This window comes from Columba livia, chromosome 4 (genome assembly GCF_036013475.1).
Source record: "Columba livia isolate bColLiv1 breed racing homer chromosome 4, bColLiv1.pat.W.v2, whole genome shotgun sequence".
Lineage (NCBI taxonomy): Eukaryota > Metazoa > Chordata > Aves > Columbiformes > Columbidae > Columba > Columba livia.
In genome coordinates, this window is record NC_088605.1 from 30421884 (window position 1) to 30438801 (window position 16918).

At 34.1% G+C, this 16918-nt stretch overlaps 1 protein-coding gene across 8 annotated transcripts in view; it reads right to left on the reverse strand.

Moving 5' to 3' along the window:
- The window catches only part of SGCZ (sarcoglycan zeta), a 464819-nt gene that overhangs the window by 27026 nt on the left and 420875 nt on the right, over positions 1-16918 (reverse strand). For all 8 annotated transcript variants that reach the window (XR_010472222.1, XR_010472224.1, XR_010472223.1 and 5 more), the window contains one exon: positions 12845-12917. Coding sequence is in view for 5 of the 8 variants with exons in the window: in XM_065061002.1 (XP_064917074.1) it covers positions 12845-12917 (73 nt within the window). In the remaining 3 variants the exon portion in view is untranslated. The remainder of the gene's footprint in view (positions 1-12844; positions 12918-16918) is intronic.

Below are 16918 nucleotides of genomic sequence, written 5' to 3' on the forward strand. Positions count from 1 at the left end.
AGGAAAATAATTATTTGGCAATGCAAAATGAAACTATTAATAGCAAGTGTCCAGGTAGACAAAAACACTACTTCTAGCTACCTATATTTAAAAAAGCATACATTGGATACATATAGATGGGAGAAGCAGAAAAATCTATTTTTCTGCTAGCGGTATGCCATTTTCTTTCATTTTTTTGACACTCTGTAGAAAGAAGTTAATAGAAAGTTCTGCAGTTCCTTGAACCAGGGAAGAATCTATATCTCATTAATTATTTATTCATGTATATCAGTGTTTTTCAGGTGGTGGTTTGTGAACTTCTGATGGCTATAATACGAGAGAAAAATTGCTTCCAAAATCTTTTAGAAAACACTTAAATGATAAAGTTTAGAAATTAGGTTTTTGGAAGTATTATTTTGCCTTAATGAGGTTTTACCTTGAATTTAAAAATAAAATTAATTTTATAAATGTTAAACGATTGGATGCTTTTATTCCATATTTTTCAGCACCATATTTTTGTAATTTGTAACCTGCTTTCCAGGAATATTAAATTTCTCAGTGGTTTCAGCTGCCATTTCATAATCATGAAGACAAAAATATTCTTAGCTACATTTATTGCATTGAATTGGTGGGTTTTAGGGAAGTCACAAATATTTCTGGTTTCATAATATCAAAACCACTCTCAGAGCTGACTGAAATTTTTCAGTTGGTGGACATTAAAAAAATATATATATTTAGGAACATCTTTCAGGAAACTATGACTTTGTTTAAAGAACAAACCTTGTTTTCCTCCAAAACACATGATGCTGTATAGCTCAGAGTTGTTTTGTCTAGTTTCATCACTGTTTTTCATGAACTACATTAACATACATGATTTCCAGCTTGTCTAAAATGTAAACATTTGGGCAATTAATTTCTGAACTTGAGAAGAAGCTGTTAATATTAGCCTTCTATATACAATGGAGGACAAATTTACTTTTCAGACAACAGATTTTTTAGCAGTCTCTTAAAATAAAACAATGTGGTAGAAATGTCAATGAATGGAATGGCTGATGATCAGCAGAGTAGTTTTAAAACCGCCACCCATCTATTAGTAAAATTCAATGACTAAATCTATTTTACTGTTACTAATTTACTGTTTTTATTAATATGCTTCAGATGATCTACATCTGAAAAGTGACTTTGCTATGCAATCTCCAGCATGCTACTGGAAACACAAAAGTCTTTGCACATGGAGAGATTATTTCTTCAATATTTTGAGATAAATTATGTTTGATGTACAGCTGCTTTATAATATTTTTTTCTTTGTCACATTTCTGAAAGCTTTAATTTCTACTATAAACTTACTGTAACACACTACATTGTAATACTTATCCCTCTAAGGAAAAGTGCATTATTACAACAACATATCAAGAATTTGCTTTCCTTTCAGATTTACTGGTGGCCTGTCACAGTGGCATTCACATTTATGAGTGAATCCTATTCATATAATTTATTTTTTCTTTTCCAAACAAAACCCAGCTATATGAAGAAGGTAACTACTGCTATGATTTGACAGAAACTACAACACTGTAGGAAAGACAAAGAAGCTTTTAAAAAGAGGTTTTTAAATAATATAATCTGTCAATTGGTGATATGTGATGCAAACAGGTGATCTATCCAGAGAAGAGAAGGGCTTCTTTCTTTTTAATTATCAATGGCTAATTTGTGAAAAAAGATCCATTTGAGAGGATCAAAGCTATGTGGCTTTGAGTTGAATTTATCAAAGACTTCTTGCTAAAAAAGGAAACTTTTAAAAATAGCTTGAATATGTTCCTTTGAAGGTATTAAAATATTTCTCATCAAAAATGCAGAAACGTTTATTTTTCATTTGGTATTTTCTGTTTACAAGCTGACCTAGATTGTATTAAAGGAAAACATTTTTTAATGTGAACCAAAACGTTTCATTTTGGGCTTTAAGAAATATTTTAGATTTTCCTCTTGTATATCCTTCATACACACATGGGATATAATTTATCTATGTTAATTTTGCTCTGTTGGTTAGCAGAAGGTATTTCTTAAAATAGAAGGAAACAGAAAATTCCCCAGTGAAAATGTGAATAATTCATTTTCTTTGTGTCTGTTTAAGCAGTGGATACAACACTTGCTCCTTAGTAAAACAACTGATATGAACCTCTACCAATTTGAAATTTTTATTCAAAACAGGGGATAAAAAACTATGCTGTCAACATGAGATCACACATATAAAGCAGGTACTCATTTCTCATTTACTGGCTTCTTTACAGCTGGAAGTCAAGAAATACTTCAGTACTTCCAGGGGTTTAGTTTTTATATGTGATGGTCTATGACATCATACATTGTTGTGGCATTTTTTCACTTAGAATAGGAAAAAAAGAAAAAATAAAAGTATTGCAAATATAAAACCAATGGAAAATCTACACATTGACTTGGTAAACTTTTTGTAGATTTCTATACATTAAGATAATTGTGATATCGATCTTGCTGCCTGTAGGCAGAGAGTTATGGCAGACTGAGGTTGCAGATAGGTAGGATGCGTAAAGGGAAAAAAAAGAAGGTAAATGGATGTGGCAAGCCTCTCTATATCCTTCTTCCTGCTTTTTCATTGTAAAAAAGCACTTTCAACCCCGAAATGCGGGACTTTCCTCTTACACAAGTGAAATTATTTCATTCCACATTAGAAAGAAGAGGTTTTTCTTAAAAAATAATTTTGAAAACATTGTTTTTCATAAAACCCAAACAGTTTAAAATATATATTCTTTCAATTACTGTTGCTATTAAAAGAACAGCTGGCTGCCCTAACGCTTAAGGAAACTGATTTCAAGAGTCCTCCAGTGAGACCAAGATTTCTTAAAGGAGTCCACTGAACACTGATGCTGCTGGATAAAACCAGGGTTTCAATTCAGCCCGTTTCCTGTAAGTCAGGTTGCAAACTCCAGTAGTATACAGAAAGAATAACCAGAGACTTTTATGATCATGATGACAAAAAACCTGGAATCCTTTTTTTAAGATACTGGAATTATTCAGAGGATACTTGATCAGCTGCATTTGACATCACTCTGAGAATGTTATTATATGAAAATATTAGCTATCTTTTATTGAGAAAAAAAGTCTCACATATTCTTGTGAAGCTCTTTCTGATTTATTTTGGAACCTAACCTTTAAAGGCACAATTTGCCTCTGTATTTTGTCACTTCACAACATGAGTCTTAAGTACTTTACACAATAGGTAATGGTCTAAACCAGTAAATATCAACAAGACTTCTTTTTTTTTTTTTTCCCCAATATCCAATTTTGCAACTTATGGACAATAAACTTAAACAGAGAAGAAACTTTCTTGACTTAAATTAGAATGGTAGAATGGTATTCAGCATAGTATTTCATGTTACGTCCATGCTTTGCATGTCACCGACTTTGGCATGTGCCAGGATGCCCTTATTATAACTCCTAGAATTCTCATTAACCCAGAAATCACCTCACTGAACTCAAATTTGAGTTAAAATTGCCTTGTACATACCACTGGTTTCAGTTCAGTGGGTCTGCATTATCGTAGTAGCAACTGAAACATCTGAATATTTTAATGTTACTTGACACAGACGATAAATCAGAAAAATAGTTTCCACACATAGGGAAATCAAGGATCTCTTCTGAGAATATATATATATATATATATATATTTGAATATTAGTTACTGAGGAGGAAAAGTAAGGAATAAAATGTCATTGAAGAGTTTTTCATTTATGTCATTAAAAGACTAGAAAAAGTGAAGAAATATAAAGGAAGGGTGAGGAGTGCTGGAGAGAGAAAACTTTTAAAGCAAGAGCTTGACAAAATAAGCAGGTGATATGAGGAAGGTTAAAGAGAACTTAATGCATGGCTGTTTCTTAGAGTGGGTGAGGGCATAGTCAGAATAGCTAAAGACAGGAAAACAATCAAAATTAGAAATAATATTAAGAACATAAGAAACCAAAAACCTAATGAAATCTCTGGTAGTAAAAAGTCATGCATTCTAGAATGTAAAGTCCCCTAAAACTCAGACCTTTGAAAAATCAAGAAAATGAGTAGAAAAGTAAGGTTTAAAATACAAACTTTCATTTCTTAGAGAAACATCACAACATGCTTGAAATTCTAAAATTTCAGGCTGTAAGACAAAGATCTGCAAATGAGACAATCCAAAACAGTCCCTTAAGAAAAGGTATGGGAAAAGGATTCCTCATAGTCCTGACATCTTAGACCTACCCTTATTCCACCCAAAATACTCCCCTTCCTATAATCTTCCTTACCTTTTTCTGACCTGAAATCATTCTACACATTCCCTGCCAGTCCACTAAACATCCATCCACGAAGATTATTTTCCATCCAGTTATAGTTCTATTACCTGAGTTGTCTTTCATAATATATTTTCTTAAAACAGAAATCTACGTTGTCAGAAAGAGAAGGAAGCAACATGCCCACAGACAATGCTCAAGTGGCTGTCAAGAGATCTGAACATAAGGTACGTGGGGGAGGCTGAAGAGCTGAACTTGGCTCTTTGAACTACTGGAAACACATGAGAACTGGCTGGCATAAAATATTCTCAGGTTTGAAAACCATAAGCTTCCTGTGATTAGTAAGTGACAGTCCAGACCACCTCTAATGTTTCAATGATATTTTGAATATTGTTTCCCCAAGGGGCCTTAGGCTGATATAAATAGTTATATTTTAGCTGAGATAAACTGTGACGTGGTTTTGATCCCTATCTTGATGAAACTGCATCTCATGTGTAAAATTATTCTGCTGAAATTTGTTTGACAGGTCTGCTTCAACCTCTGCAGAATAAGCAAATCAGTGAGCGTGGAATACACTCCAGTGGCTTGTACTTGGATTGTATCTGAACAGTCCAAGAAGAAATCAGCCCACCAAAAAAAGGAAAAAAAAATAAAGAAAGGAAAGAAAAGAAAGAAAAAAAAAAAGAAAGAAAAGGAAAAAAGAAAAAAGAAGAAATCACTAAATGCTTGTTGAATTTACTTTGAGTCACTTTTGTATGGCAAGCACCATTTTGGAAAGAACAAGAGAGAGTGAAGTCTCTTGAAATACAACCAAAGATAGAAGAAAAATTGCAGAACAAGATGTGTAAAATCATTCATTCTTCTCCACTGCTCAGGGTATCTCTGGAGTTCTCTGTATAATTATAGGTAAAAGCAACAGGAGCTGTTTGGGGAACTGCAGAACTAATAGTTTTACAAGCTTGTGTATTCCCTGTAACTACCCACTATACAATGTCCATCCATGCTACCTCCTCACCTGTACAGGCTTCAAACCCTTTGTCTAGGTCCAATATGGTGCTAGGACAAGAACGCAAACCATATCTTCTGCACCCACAAACACAACACGGCTAGAAACTTCATGTCCTTTGTGTACTATAACCATGACCTGGACCACAAAGCAAAATACATCAGAAGTTAAGGGTAGTCTGAGGCCATGTAAATACTGACAGCAGTAAATACTAATAATTCCAGCTGATTTTCCTATGGAAGCATATAAGCATCTCTAGTTAGGCACTGGTTTACAGAAAACTCATAGAAACTCAGGGATGTTTTGCCTTTCAAACATGGATGAAACTACATATCTGCTTCACAAATTATCAGGGAGATGAGGGAAGAGAATAGATAGACAGCAAAATTAGGAAGCCTTGTTTTCTTGGGAAAGTGTCTGAAGAGTGGCATAGATAATGTAGATGCTCCTAGGAAGTGGAAAAAGAACAACTAGAGTAAAAAAAAAGCCTCTGGAGAGAAATTTAGCATAAGGAAAGACTAAGGAAATTAAATGTTGCTCAAATGAAAAAAAAATCCATTTTTCTTGTTGCAGTAGTAAGCCTATTCACTTAAAATCATAAGAAAGACAGAAAATGAAAACGTTGTTGTTACAGTGGCATTACTTGGTCTCAATGATGTATAGTACAAGTTTTATGAACTAGAAATAGTATATCAAATCACATTTTATTAGAAAAACTACAGCAAAATGGAGTATGCAGGTATGGTGTAACAAGACTGTATTTGATTTAGAGTATTTCAGAAATGAGTTCTGGGGTCACTAGCATGGTCAGCATTGAGGACTGTTGTTCAAATTCCATTTTAAAACAACAACAACAACAACCCAAAACATAAAAAACAAAAAACCAAAAACCAGTAAACCACTTCTACCTGGAATATTTGTGAAAATGAAACACTTGAACCAAGCATTTGCTTTCGTATCTATCCTTAGTCTGGACCTATGTGTAACTAGAATTTCTTGAACATGCAGCAGCTTGGGTCTGGAAGGGGTGTAAAAGCCCTGGGGCAACCTCATCTGCAATGAGCAGTACTGGGGCTGCCAGCACCCAGCAGGGTGCTGCTGAAAACCTGAGCATCCCCCCTGCCGCTCTGGGTGACCCTGCTGCTCACAGCTGCTGTTAGACCTGAGTGGGCTTCAATGTACTCAGCTGCCTTCACACTAACCTGCAGAGTGTAAAGTTGCCTCGTTTTTCATTAACTCAGCACTGTGCAAATGCTTTCTATTGCACCAAGCTTTATATGGGGTTTGAGACAGGACTCATAGGGTATTATATTTACAGTCATAACCCTGTTAGCCTGAGACAGCTATGCTTGGAGCCCATCTGTGTGTTCCTAACAACGTGGAATAGCATAATCATAAAGCAAACATAACCCAGTCACTGATAATAAAGAATTTTAATTGTCCCTCTCATTCCTTTTGAAAGGCTATTTCAGAACCTCTTGCATCTGAGAGGCAGAATGCTAATTTCTATCTAATATTTCATCTAATATTCACCATCACACTATTGAGTTTCATTATATTGTTATTCCAGTGTTCAATATCTTCTGATTAACAGTGCTTCCAAACCTGTGTACCTCCTTTTAGCACAAAGGGAGTTATCAAAACTAGAAATAAGATCACTCCTGAAGAAACTCTCCTTATAATCTCTCTACAGACTGAAGGAGGGATCTGAACAATATATGCCTATTATATACCACTTAAAGTTTCTTTAAATACACTCTTCTTTGTCTTGTCTTTTGATTTATCATTAGATACAGCTCTATATCAAATTCTATACTTAAACTCCAGACAGAAGATCTACCCATTTTCTATTTTCTAGATCAGGTACCTTATAGAAGGAAAAATATTTCTCTGGATCATCAAGTCCAACCATAACCTAACTGAACTTTAGCACTAAACAACCTCATCTGTATGTCTTTTAAACACCTCTAGGGATGGTGACTCCACCACTTCCCTGGGCAGCCTGTTCCAATGCCTGACAACCCCTTCTGCAAATAATTTTTTCCTAATATCCAATCTAAATTTCCCCTGGCACAACTTGAGGCCATTTCCTCTTGTCCTATCACTTGTTACTTGTGAGAAGAGACCAACATTCTCCACGCTACAACCTCCTTTCAGGTAGTTGTAGACAGCAACAAGGTCTCCCCTCAGCCTCCATTTCTCAAGGCTAAACAGCCCCAGATCCCGCAACTGCTCCTCACCAATTTTTTCCATCCACTTCACTAGAAATGATACCCTTAACAATCCATCTGTCCCACAGTGTCTATTTTCCAGTTTGAAAGTTTCATTATAAATCTTGGCTATTTGACATTTTTTTCCACATTTAGTTCAGACAGAGATCAGGGACAAAGATCATCAGGCACCTTAAATTAACCACATGAAACTCCATGAATTTTGCTATCTATTGTGATAGTAATACTTTCTTCATTTATATCCCAGTTCTCACTAGAGCCTTTTCCCTTCTCCAATGTCAAATATAATAATCATCACTGAAAATCAAAGCAAATTATTCTTTCAATTTAAGAGCCATACCTAGTTACCTTTTACTCCTACTGTGTCCCATCTGAATGGTAATTATAACCTTTTATTACTGGCTTTCTTCTTTATTTATTTCAATGTCTTTTACCCTTTTTTTAATATATAAGTGTCTTGGTTTTGTTAAAAAGAAGTTTCTCTTTTAGTTTTGGTAAACATAGCAATAGAATGTGAAGTTATTGATAAGCATGGATGCACATCTCACGAGAGGGGCAACGAGAAACAGGTGATCAAGAAACTGACCAACAGAGTATAACATCCCATTCACGTGAATACTTTATATAAAAGTGGGAGATCACGAGGATCTCATCCCTTTTTCTTATGGCCAACATTAGGAGAGGACCTTGCGAGTCATCCCCGTGATCTGAGGCCTAGTGACAGACTGAATCCAGCTCTGGTTGTCCAATCCAGGACTTTGGGTGCTGGCTCTGCAGTTGCTGGGACTTTCAAGATTGGTTTTGTATATTTTGTATTATTTTCTCTATTCTTATTAGTAGCATTATTAAAACATTTTTAATTTTTCCAACTCTCTTCTTTTGGTCCTTCTTTCCCTCGTGATGGCCGGTCCTTAGTGGGAAGGGGGGAGAGAGAAGGGGTGAAAGGAGAAGCGGGGAGAGAGAAGGATGACAATACATCTGCCACAGTTTTATTGTCACCCCTCAATCAAAACCTCAACAATAAGCTTGGCTATTGGCAATTGTCCAAATTTTTACAACACCCATCTCTATTTTTGCATGAACATATATGTGGAAAAAAAAAAATAAAAATCATATTTTAAACAGCCAAGGATAAGACTAAGAAAATAAGTTTCTATCAATACACAGGTCCAAACACTGAAATAACTGTTTAAACACCAAACAAATTCTAAAAACAGAAACAGTAAATATTTCCTCTTTACTAAAAACAAATACTGAGAAAGTAACTAGAACCTGACATCACTAAAACAGCATAAGAAGGAAGTTAAGTTTTTTTTACTCTACTGCATCTTCTCCCTTAAATGTTACAAAAGATGGCTCTTACAAACTGTCAGTCAACTCTGAGTGAAACAGATCCCTTGTGCAAGATCTGTGTATTTTTAATTCTTATCAGAGATAAAGCAGGATCCTACTAGCTTGGGTGGTTCCTTGTTGCTTGATCAATTTTCATCTCATTATGCCCAGTATTAGCTTGCAGGATTAGCTGACAGTCAATGGTATGCGAGGCTTGACACAGAAGAGAAAAAGCCTATTAAATTTGATCTTGCAGTTATCCCCAGAGAACAACAACAAAGTAATTTACCCCCCTTATTAAGGAGGTTATTGAGGGCAAAGCTATCTGCATTTAACTACTGTCTGCCTCGTTTGTGCATCGATAGTACCTATTAGTGCACCCTGTTTTAATGCACTATTAGTCTAAAAGCAATATTTGCGGACTTATTATATTGGCAGCTTAGTTTTTGTAACTGCGTTCCTGTGAGAAAAAGTAGTGAGAGAAATATGAAGATTAAATTATTAAGATATAATTCATTTTCCTGATTCTAAAGCATGATTCTTTTCTGCTGCTTATCCCAGCTAATGAAAGTCAGATTTAATTAGGTTTTGGGATTTGACACAAAAGAGCTTGCCAGCTTTCACAAAGGATTGTAGAAAAATGTTATATGAAAGCAAAATCTCACCAGCTATTATTTGAAAATGTAAGATGAGAAAGATGTCACCAAAGTGGTTGGGCACATAGGAAGGAATTCTTTCAAATCTCAACTGAATTTTATTTTTACACAAAGCATTTTTAAATAGCAAATATTACAGATGTTTCTCTGTCTGAAGAGTTTAAAATCTGGCTACAGAATAAAGAGTGGCTGAGGCAAAGTTTAGATATGTCAAGGTAACATGAATCTGACTTTCTTGCTCCCTGTCCAGAATAGATTGAGCTAAATTCTCAGGACTTTTGGGGCAAACACTATAAACCTTGTGGATATCAATATCTTAGCCCAAATTTTATAGTTCAGTTTAATTCCCAGTAATCAAGGTGTTCAGAATTCCAGTTTCCAATTCAGTAGTGAATTGTTTCATATATTCAAGTTTATGAATAGTTTTTCAGCAGATTTTTTTGGAAAAAAAGAAAAAAAATAAATATATTCACATCTGGATGTCTGAGGTTTATTACTTGACCACGAATACATATTCCAATATGAAAAATAAGGTTTCATTTATGTTTTAATTAATACTGTAAATGTTTTTATTTTTCAGCCCTGTATACAAGTATCCTTATAAACAAATATATTAGCATTTATGCACTACAACTTGCTATCAAACTGCAATTATCTGTGTCCACTGAAAAAACAAACTTTAATGTCAAATCAGCAAAGTCTCTGCTGTCTCATGCTACTGTTAATTTCAAAAGTCCCGAGGCACAGGGATGTGGAATTTGGAAAATACTGTACAAAGTTTTAGGACTGACAGTATCGTCTACTGGACACTTTAGCTAAGTTTATACTAAAACATTAAAAAGTGCTGGAACCCAGGCCAGAGGACTGAAACTCAATCATCTATGCAGTTAAATAGTTGCTGGCATATTTGAGAGTTAACTGAGAGTCAGTTACGACTCTTCCAGACAATTTGCAGGCACTATTTGGAGGGCAGCATCAGACAAAGGCCATTACCTCTTGTCATTTAGGACACAACTTTTCTGTTTTAGAGGATAAAAATTATTTTACAATATCAATGTAGATGTATCTCTGGGCCTGAAACCAGGAAATGGGTTCTGGTATCATTCTGTTTCTGTGACAGAGGTAGCCTCAAGGCCGTGGGGAAGTTGTATAGGGACTGCTGACCTGTTTGTTTGAGCATATTCAGCAAACAGTCATGTAAATGGTAAATCACTGTTTTCTGCAATGTTTTTTTAAATTAGCAAAAAAAAAGGTTTGTGGGGTTCTTTTTTGTTTTGGTTTTTTTTTTTGTTTTGTTTTTTTAAGAAAGAGAATGCAGGGCTTAAACTTAAAACCACCACCACCAGCAAACTCACAAAAAAAACCCCTACAAAACAAAAAACAATCAGATTTAAAAAAATAATTTGAAATAAAATTAAAGGGTATATGATAACTGGATTTTTCAAAGGGATAGATATGAGTGTCACTCTATTTTGCTGTCAGAAAATATCACACAAACCCACAATTTTTTATAGTTCTTTCAAGCTACAAGGTTAAAAAGGTCTGCAAGTTACCTTCTAGAAAGATTCATACCAAAAGCCAAGAAATCTCTGTCCTAATAGTAGTTGTCATAATTTGTAAAAGATGAAAATGACTTGAGAGTTTTAAAAGAGGAATGTCTCTGAATCCTAACTAATATAGAGAACGTGATACAGACTGAACATATTAAGAATAAAATCACTTAGACATAAGATAATGCAGCTTGGTCAGACAGTAAGAGTTTTTATTTCATAATTTTTTTAAACAAAAAGTGTGGGTTAAATTCAGTATTAATGGCAGGGCAGAAAGTTGAATGGCAAATTCAGTAGAATTCTCACTAATTAATTCCACCTTGAAAAAATGAGCTGAAGTGGAGTTGGAAAACATTAAGCAACAATGGGAATCATGTAAATCAATAAAGCTAAAAGATAGGAGGCAATATGAGGTGAATTTAATCCTAGTGAAATTAATTCAGAAGCCACAGGATTATCATTTCACCATATGTTTGTATTCCATTATTATTATTGAAGTATTAGAAAGAAGTGGACAAAGCAGTGTCTCCACAATCTTTTCAGTGGGATGAGTTTCACCTTCTTATTCAAATTTTTGCACTCCCCCAAAAAGGAAAGTTTGTTGTCTGCTGTACTCCCTTTGATTACAAACCATACCACCTTTATGGTCATCATTAATAAATGTCTTTATAACTACTCTTAACAAAGGACTGACATGAGTCTTGGTAGACGATAGGGAATTTTAAGATAAAATCCAGTGGCTAGGATCTTCTGGAAGACCCTAAACCATCACATTACTTTAACATTCTTGATGTAAAGGATCAAACACAATCTTTTACTTCTTGCACCCCACATACAATGGTCAAACCTGCCCACATGGGCAACTTCTTGCACGTGATTTCAGCAATATCATTATCGGTTGATGATCTTAAATCCCTTTGCAAATATAAGGAAGAGCATTTAACATTTAACAATGCTTTTCAGTAGCAATTCATTGTAAAAACTGCTGGTCAGGTAAAGGGATAGGTGTATGTTAAGAAATGAAAGAAGAATTGAAACAAAGTCTATATGTTTTTCATCAGTTCTGCCAAGAGAAACACAAGGAAGGACTTTTTCTGTGGTTGTCATATGTTCTTGTTAGTCATCCATGTAAATTACAGATCAATATTTTGCCATGCACATACATGTACTTGAAGAAAAAGTTTTCACTCCCAGTCTTTCTTAATTTTCTCTTTCTCAGTCTATAGAGGCTTTAGTAAGTTTTAGACTTGGTCATTTACTGTTTACTTATTTTTCTGCTTTTGTGAACATGTACAGAAAAAATTGGATTTTTTTACATTTACAAATGTAGCTTCACTTGGTAATGGATTTTTGGAGTATGTGTGTGTAGTATTCCAAAAAACCCAAAACCCAGAAGCACCACTTGAAGAAGAAATCTGGGTTATTTACTTGAACTTGACTTACATATGCTGTGGTGGCTCATAAGGAAAAACGAAAATCCAAGTCTAATGCTATTAAATATTACTGCAGTCAACTGACCTTAAAAATGCCTGACTATTCCAATCTCTGGCAAAAGTATACTTAGCAAGGATTCTGCTACAGGAGGCAAGTAATTTATAGAGAGTAATATTTTTTATGTTTTGTGTGATAAAAGTTTGTGGTTTTTTTATTGACTAGTTAGAATAAATTGGAGTCTACCAGTGTTTTAGATATGTATGAGTCATTGAGGCAGTATATGTTACTATACAGATATTTTATTTTGATCAAGACTTAATTATTTTTGAGAATATTTGATTTTTAAAACAACTTTTTGAACAACACCTACTTGAGGTCTTGGGAAGGTTCTGCTCTGATATGGGGTGTCTCCACAGAGTGCCCAAACACTGCCCCTTCCGTGCCTAAAATACATAAATAAAATACAGTACAATTACTTTGGAAAATAAAAACACATTGAAATGTATGACCACAAATTGACATTTTTAGGATAAAATATCTGATTGAATCCTTTATTAATTATTACCAATGCTTCTTCATATTTATGTTTGCATTTCTACATCAAAATCTGGAGCGACATCATGTGAAACTTTAGACTTCGGCTTATGAGTAGATTAATTTCACATACAAATCTGAAGACATTTATAGATCTAAACTTTCCATCACTGACTTGCTTGAACAGTCATCTCAATGCTTTGGAGATGGATCGTTTTACAGATGAGGAAGAGTTTCCTTCCACCAGACCTTTCTCACTGAAAACCTTTGCTCCCAAATAAACTAGAAAGACTTATTTGCAATGTTCTTTGATTTTAGTGTTGACAGTGGATACACATGTATCTCCTGCTGGGCACCCAAAATCAAGGCAAAGAAAATGGGTAACTATTTCCTAAATCTGAACTGTTTCTCTATTGAATTTTAATCTATTTAACTAGGTCCAAGTTGCATACAATAATTCTATACATTGAATTATAAGGCCAAGACTTTTAATTGAAAACCTCCTTTTAATGAAAAAATAGGGTTCTGATAAATGCTCACTGAAGTTATTTGAAAAAAATAAAAGTATTTACACAATTAATTTTAAAATGCAATTATTTTTTTTTAAGGAGAATGAAAAAATACAAAAAACCCCCTCTGATTACAGACAGTTCTTTATTAAAACAATAGAAAACACAAGTAATGAACAGCACTAGAAAATCAGTATTTCTCTTAACTCTCAGATACAAGGACTGAATGCATAACAGTAATTTATGCCACTCAGTTATTTACATTTAATAGATAAAAATAGCCTATTATTAGGCATTCAAAAGTTTGGTGTGGTTTTCTTTTTTTCTTTTGTTGTTGTTGTTTTTGTGGGTTTTTTGGTTGTTATTGTTTGGGGGTTTTGTTTGTTTTTTTCTGAACCTTATCTTCATGTCTGTTTTTGTTTACTGATTTGTCAAATGCCATATTTTTTGTCTTCCACATACAATATCCATGTGCCCATAAGCTTTTACTTTCCTTCTCTGAAGATGGTGCTTGGCACTGTGTAATGAAAATAGCCTAGACCTATTGTGTGAAAGACATTCCAAAAGAGAATCAACAGTAAAGATGAAAGTCCTGAATAAAAATGCATGTAAAACAGGGAATGCATTTACCTTCTATCACTAGAAACGAGATCAAGGAAACTGTCTGGGATAACTATAGCTGATTACTATGTATTCTGGGATTAATTGCTGTTTTTCAATAACAGAAATTTTCTTATATTCTGAGCTCTGATTTCTGAGTAAACTTAAAAATACATCAACAATATCTCACAGTAGCTGTGTAAGAAGTGCACAACAGAGGAACCACTCTGTTATAATATTTTCAAAATAAGAAACTATTTTCAATTATTTAAATATTTTAAAAATATTTCTCAAGTATTTTCAGAAATTTTGGCTGTTCATGGAGACTGAAATTTAAAAATTTTTGCAGTTAACAAATGACATTTAGTAAACTGATCTTACCAGGATGTGAAAGCAGAATGAAGCTGTAGAATGTTTACTTGATAATACCATTTTTCAGTGTTAAAATCTTCTGAGCAAGAATTTAAAGCAACAAAAAACCACAAAAAACCCTAATTAAATGTTAAACTAAATTACTGTCAGAAAAATCATCATTGTCAGTTATCTTCCAAACTCCACTTTAATTAATGACAATGAAGAAATCAGAAAAAAAAAAACAAAAAAAACCCCAAAAACTAAAAAACAAACAAGCAAACAAACAACAAACCAAATTAAAACAAAACAAAACAAAAACCCAAACAACACTTAAATGTAAAATACTCTACTAATATGGATTATCCTAGACAGGAAGATGGGATTTCTGATAGTAATGAAATAAAGTCCTATGAGGTTTACAAAAGTCTCACAAGAAAACAACCAAATTCACTTTCTGTAACCAAACTTTCTGAGTGTTACTGAGAACCACAGGAAGGAAAAAGCACTGTATCTTCTTACCTACGTGGATCCACAGATGTGCTGTGCAGAATCTGCTTTTTAAACCTGACATTGCCTTGCAATTCTGCAACCTTTAAGAGGCAGGAATAGCATGGCCGTATAGTCAGGCTTTCTGTCACTCAAAACAGAAATCTCACTCCTATCTATAATGGCATGCAAGAAATTCTACTGCAGCTGAATACGAGGTGTCAGGAAGCACGCTTCCAGATCCTGTTCATCTTTTTTCTCAGCAAAATTAAACACTTTAAAGGCCAAGGACTATTTGTATTTTTGGAGGTGGCAATGGGACACGAAGATGTAAATAACTGAGCAGGATGCAGAATTGTCAGTCTTGTCTTACGAGAAAGCCACAGCTGTAACATTTCAAAGAATTAATGCAAAGATGTATTAAACATCACTGTAGTATAGGTCAGACACTAAATCAATCAGAAGTGCCAAAGACAGCATCAAGTGAAGACTGATAACAAAACATAAGTGACAGCTGGTTCTAAGCCAGCGTTAGTATTTCCTCACTTGCGTCAGCATTTGTTTAAAAAATGAAGGCATTTCTTCTCTAACGGAAACAGAAATTTGGAAAGAAAGATCAATCTGTCCAAGCAGACTGAAAATCCAGCCTGGCAGAGTTAAGGATAAACTGATATAATTAAATAAAATATAACTAAAACCAAACTAAACATGTTCCTTTTTCTTTTTTAAGATATAATGTCACATATGGTAAGTATAACAGTTCTTGTGGCAAATGCTTTATCATCAAAAATGTGCTATGAGCAAGTCCAAGAATATTTCCCTTTTATTTTATACTAGGAAAAAAGCAAGAAATTGCAATGAAAAAAAGATCAGCCAAAGCGACTTTACTGAGGTGTTTCGAGTAGTTAAACAGCAGGATCAAGAAAAATGGAACGGGATTGCATAGCAAATAAAAACCATGGATCAGTATTACTTAAAAATACAGAAAAAAAAAACAACAACTATATGAAGATATTCTTTATTTTTTAATTTACTATATGAAAATCTGTAGTGCTTTGATGGAAGTTGTATCACATAGTTCAGTACCGCTTAGGAAATGGTGTTACAAGCATAGGCTTTTATGAATAATAAAGATAACAATATGAATCAGGATTCAAAGTGAATAGCATGATTTTTTAATGAACTAGACTTAAGGCACTTAATTTACTATATTAAAATACTTATTTTTTATAGAAATAAGACAATGGTGTATGAATTGTATTCCCTGACTTACAGAATTGTAGCCAGGACCTACTTTGAGATGACTGAAATTCTAGGGACAAATGAATGAATAAAAAAAAAAAGGATAAAGAAAAAAGATTTGAACTTTCAAGTCCTTTCAAATACAGCTCAAAAGGAAGTAGTTAGGGAACTGAATTCAAAGGAACATGAGTTAGAATGGATAGCTATACAAAGTGAACCTTTCAGAGGAAATAAAACAGCAACGGCACAGAGTATATGCAAAAGATATAAAATAAATACTGTAAGTGTAACTGAGTAAAATTACCCCCACCTCCAGCTTCTAGTGGGAGAGAAAGAGTTAAGTAAAGACTTCACAAAGAAAGAAGCATCTGTGAAGGCAAACTCCTGGTCAAAGAATTCCAGTCGATATAGAGTTTGCTGGAGAAAACTCAGTAAGTAGCACGATTCAGGTAAAAAAAACAAAAGTCTAGCTGTCTATTTACAGAGAAATCTCTTTATGCATAGAAGATGTATAAACACCAGACCTTTAAAACTTACTTTTTTGACACTGAGTGTGTGAAAGTGTTCCTTCTGCTAAAAGCAAAACTAGTCACAGGTTCCTGCTGAAACAATATTCACAGTTCAGAGATACCAGTGTAAAGTACTCGTTTCTGCACAATTTACTGGTCACTGAAATTTAGCCTTTGGCAAATAACAAGTTACTTAAAAACAATGGAAGT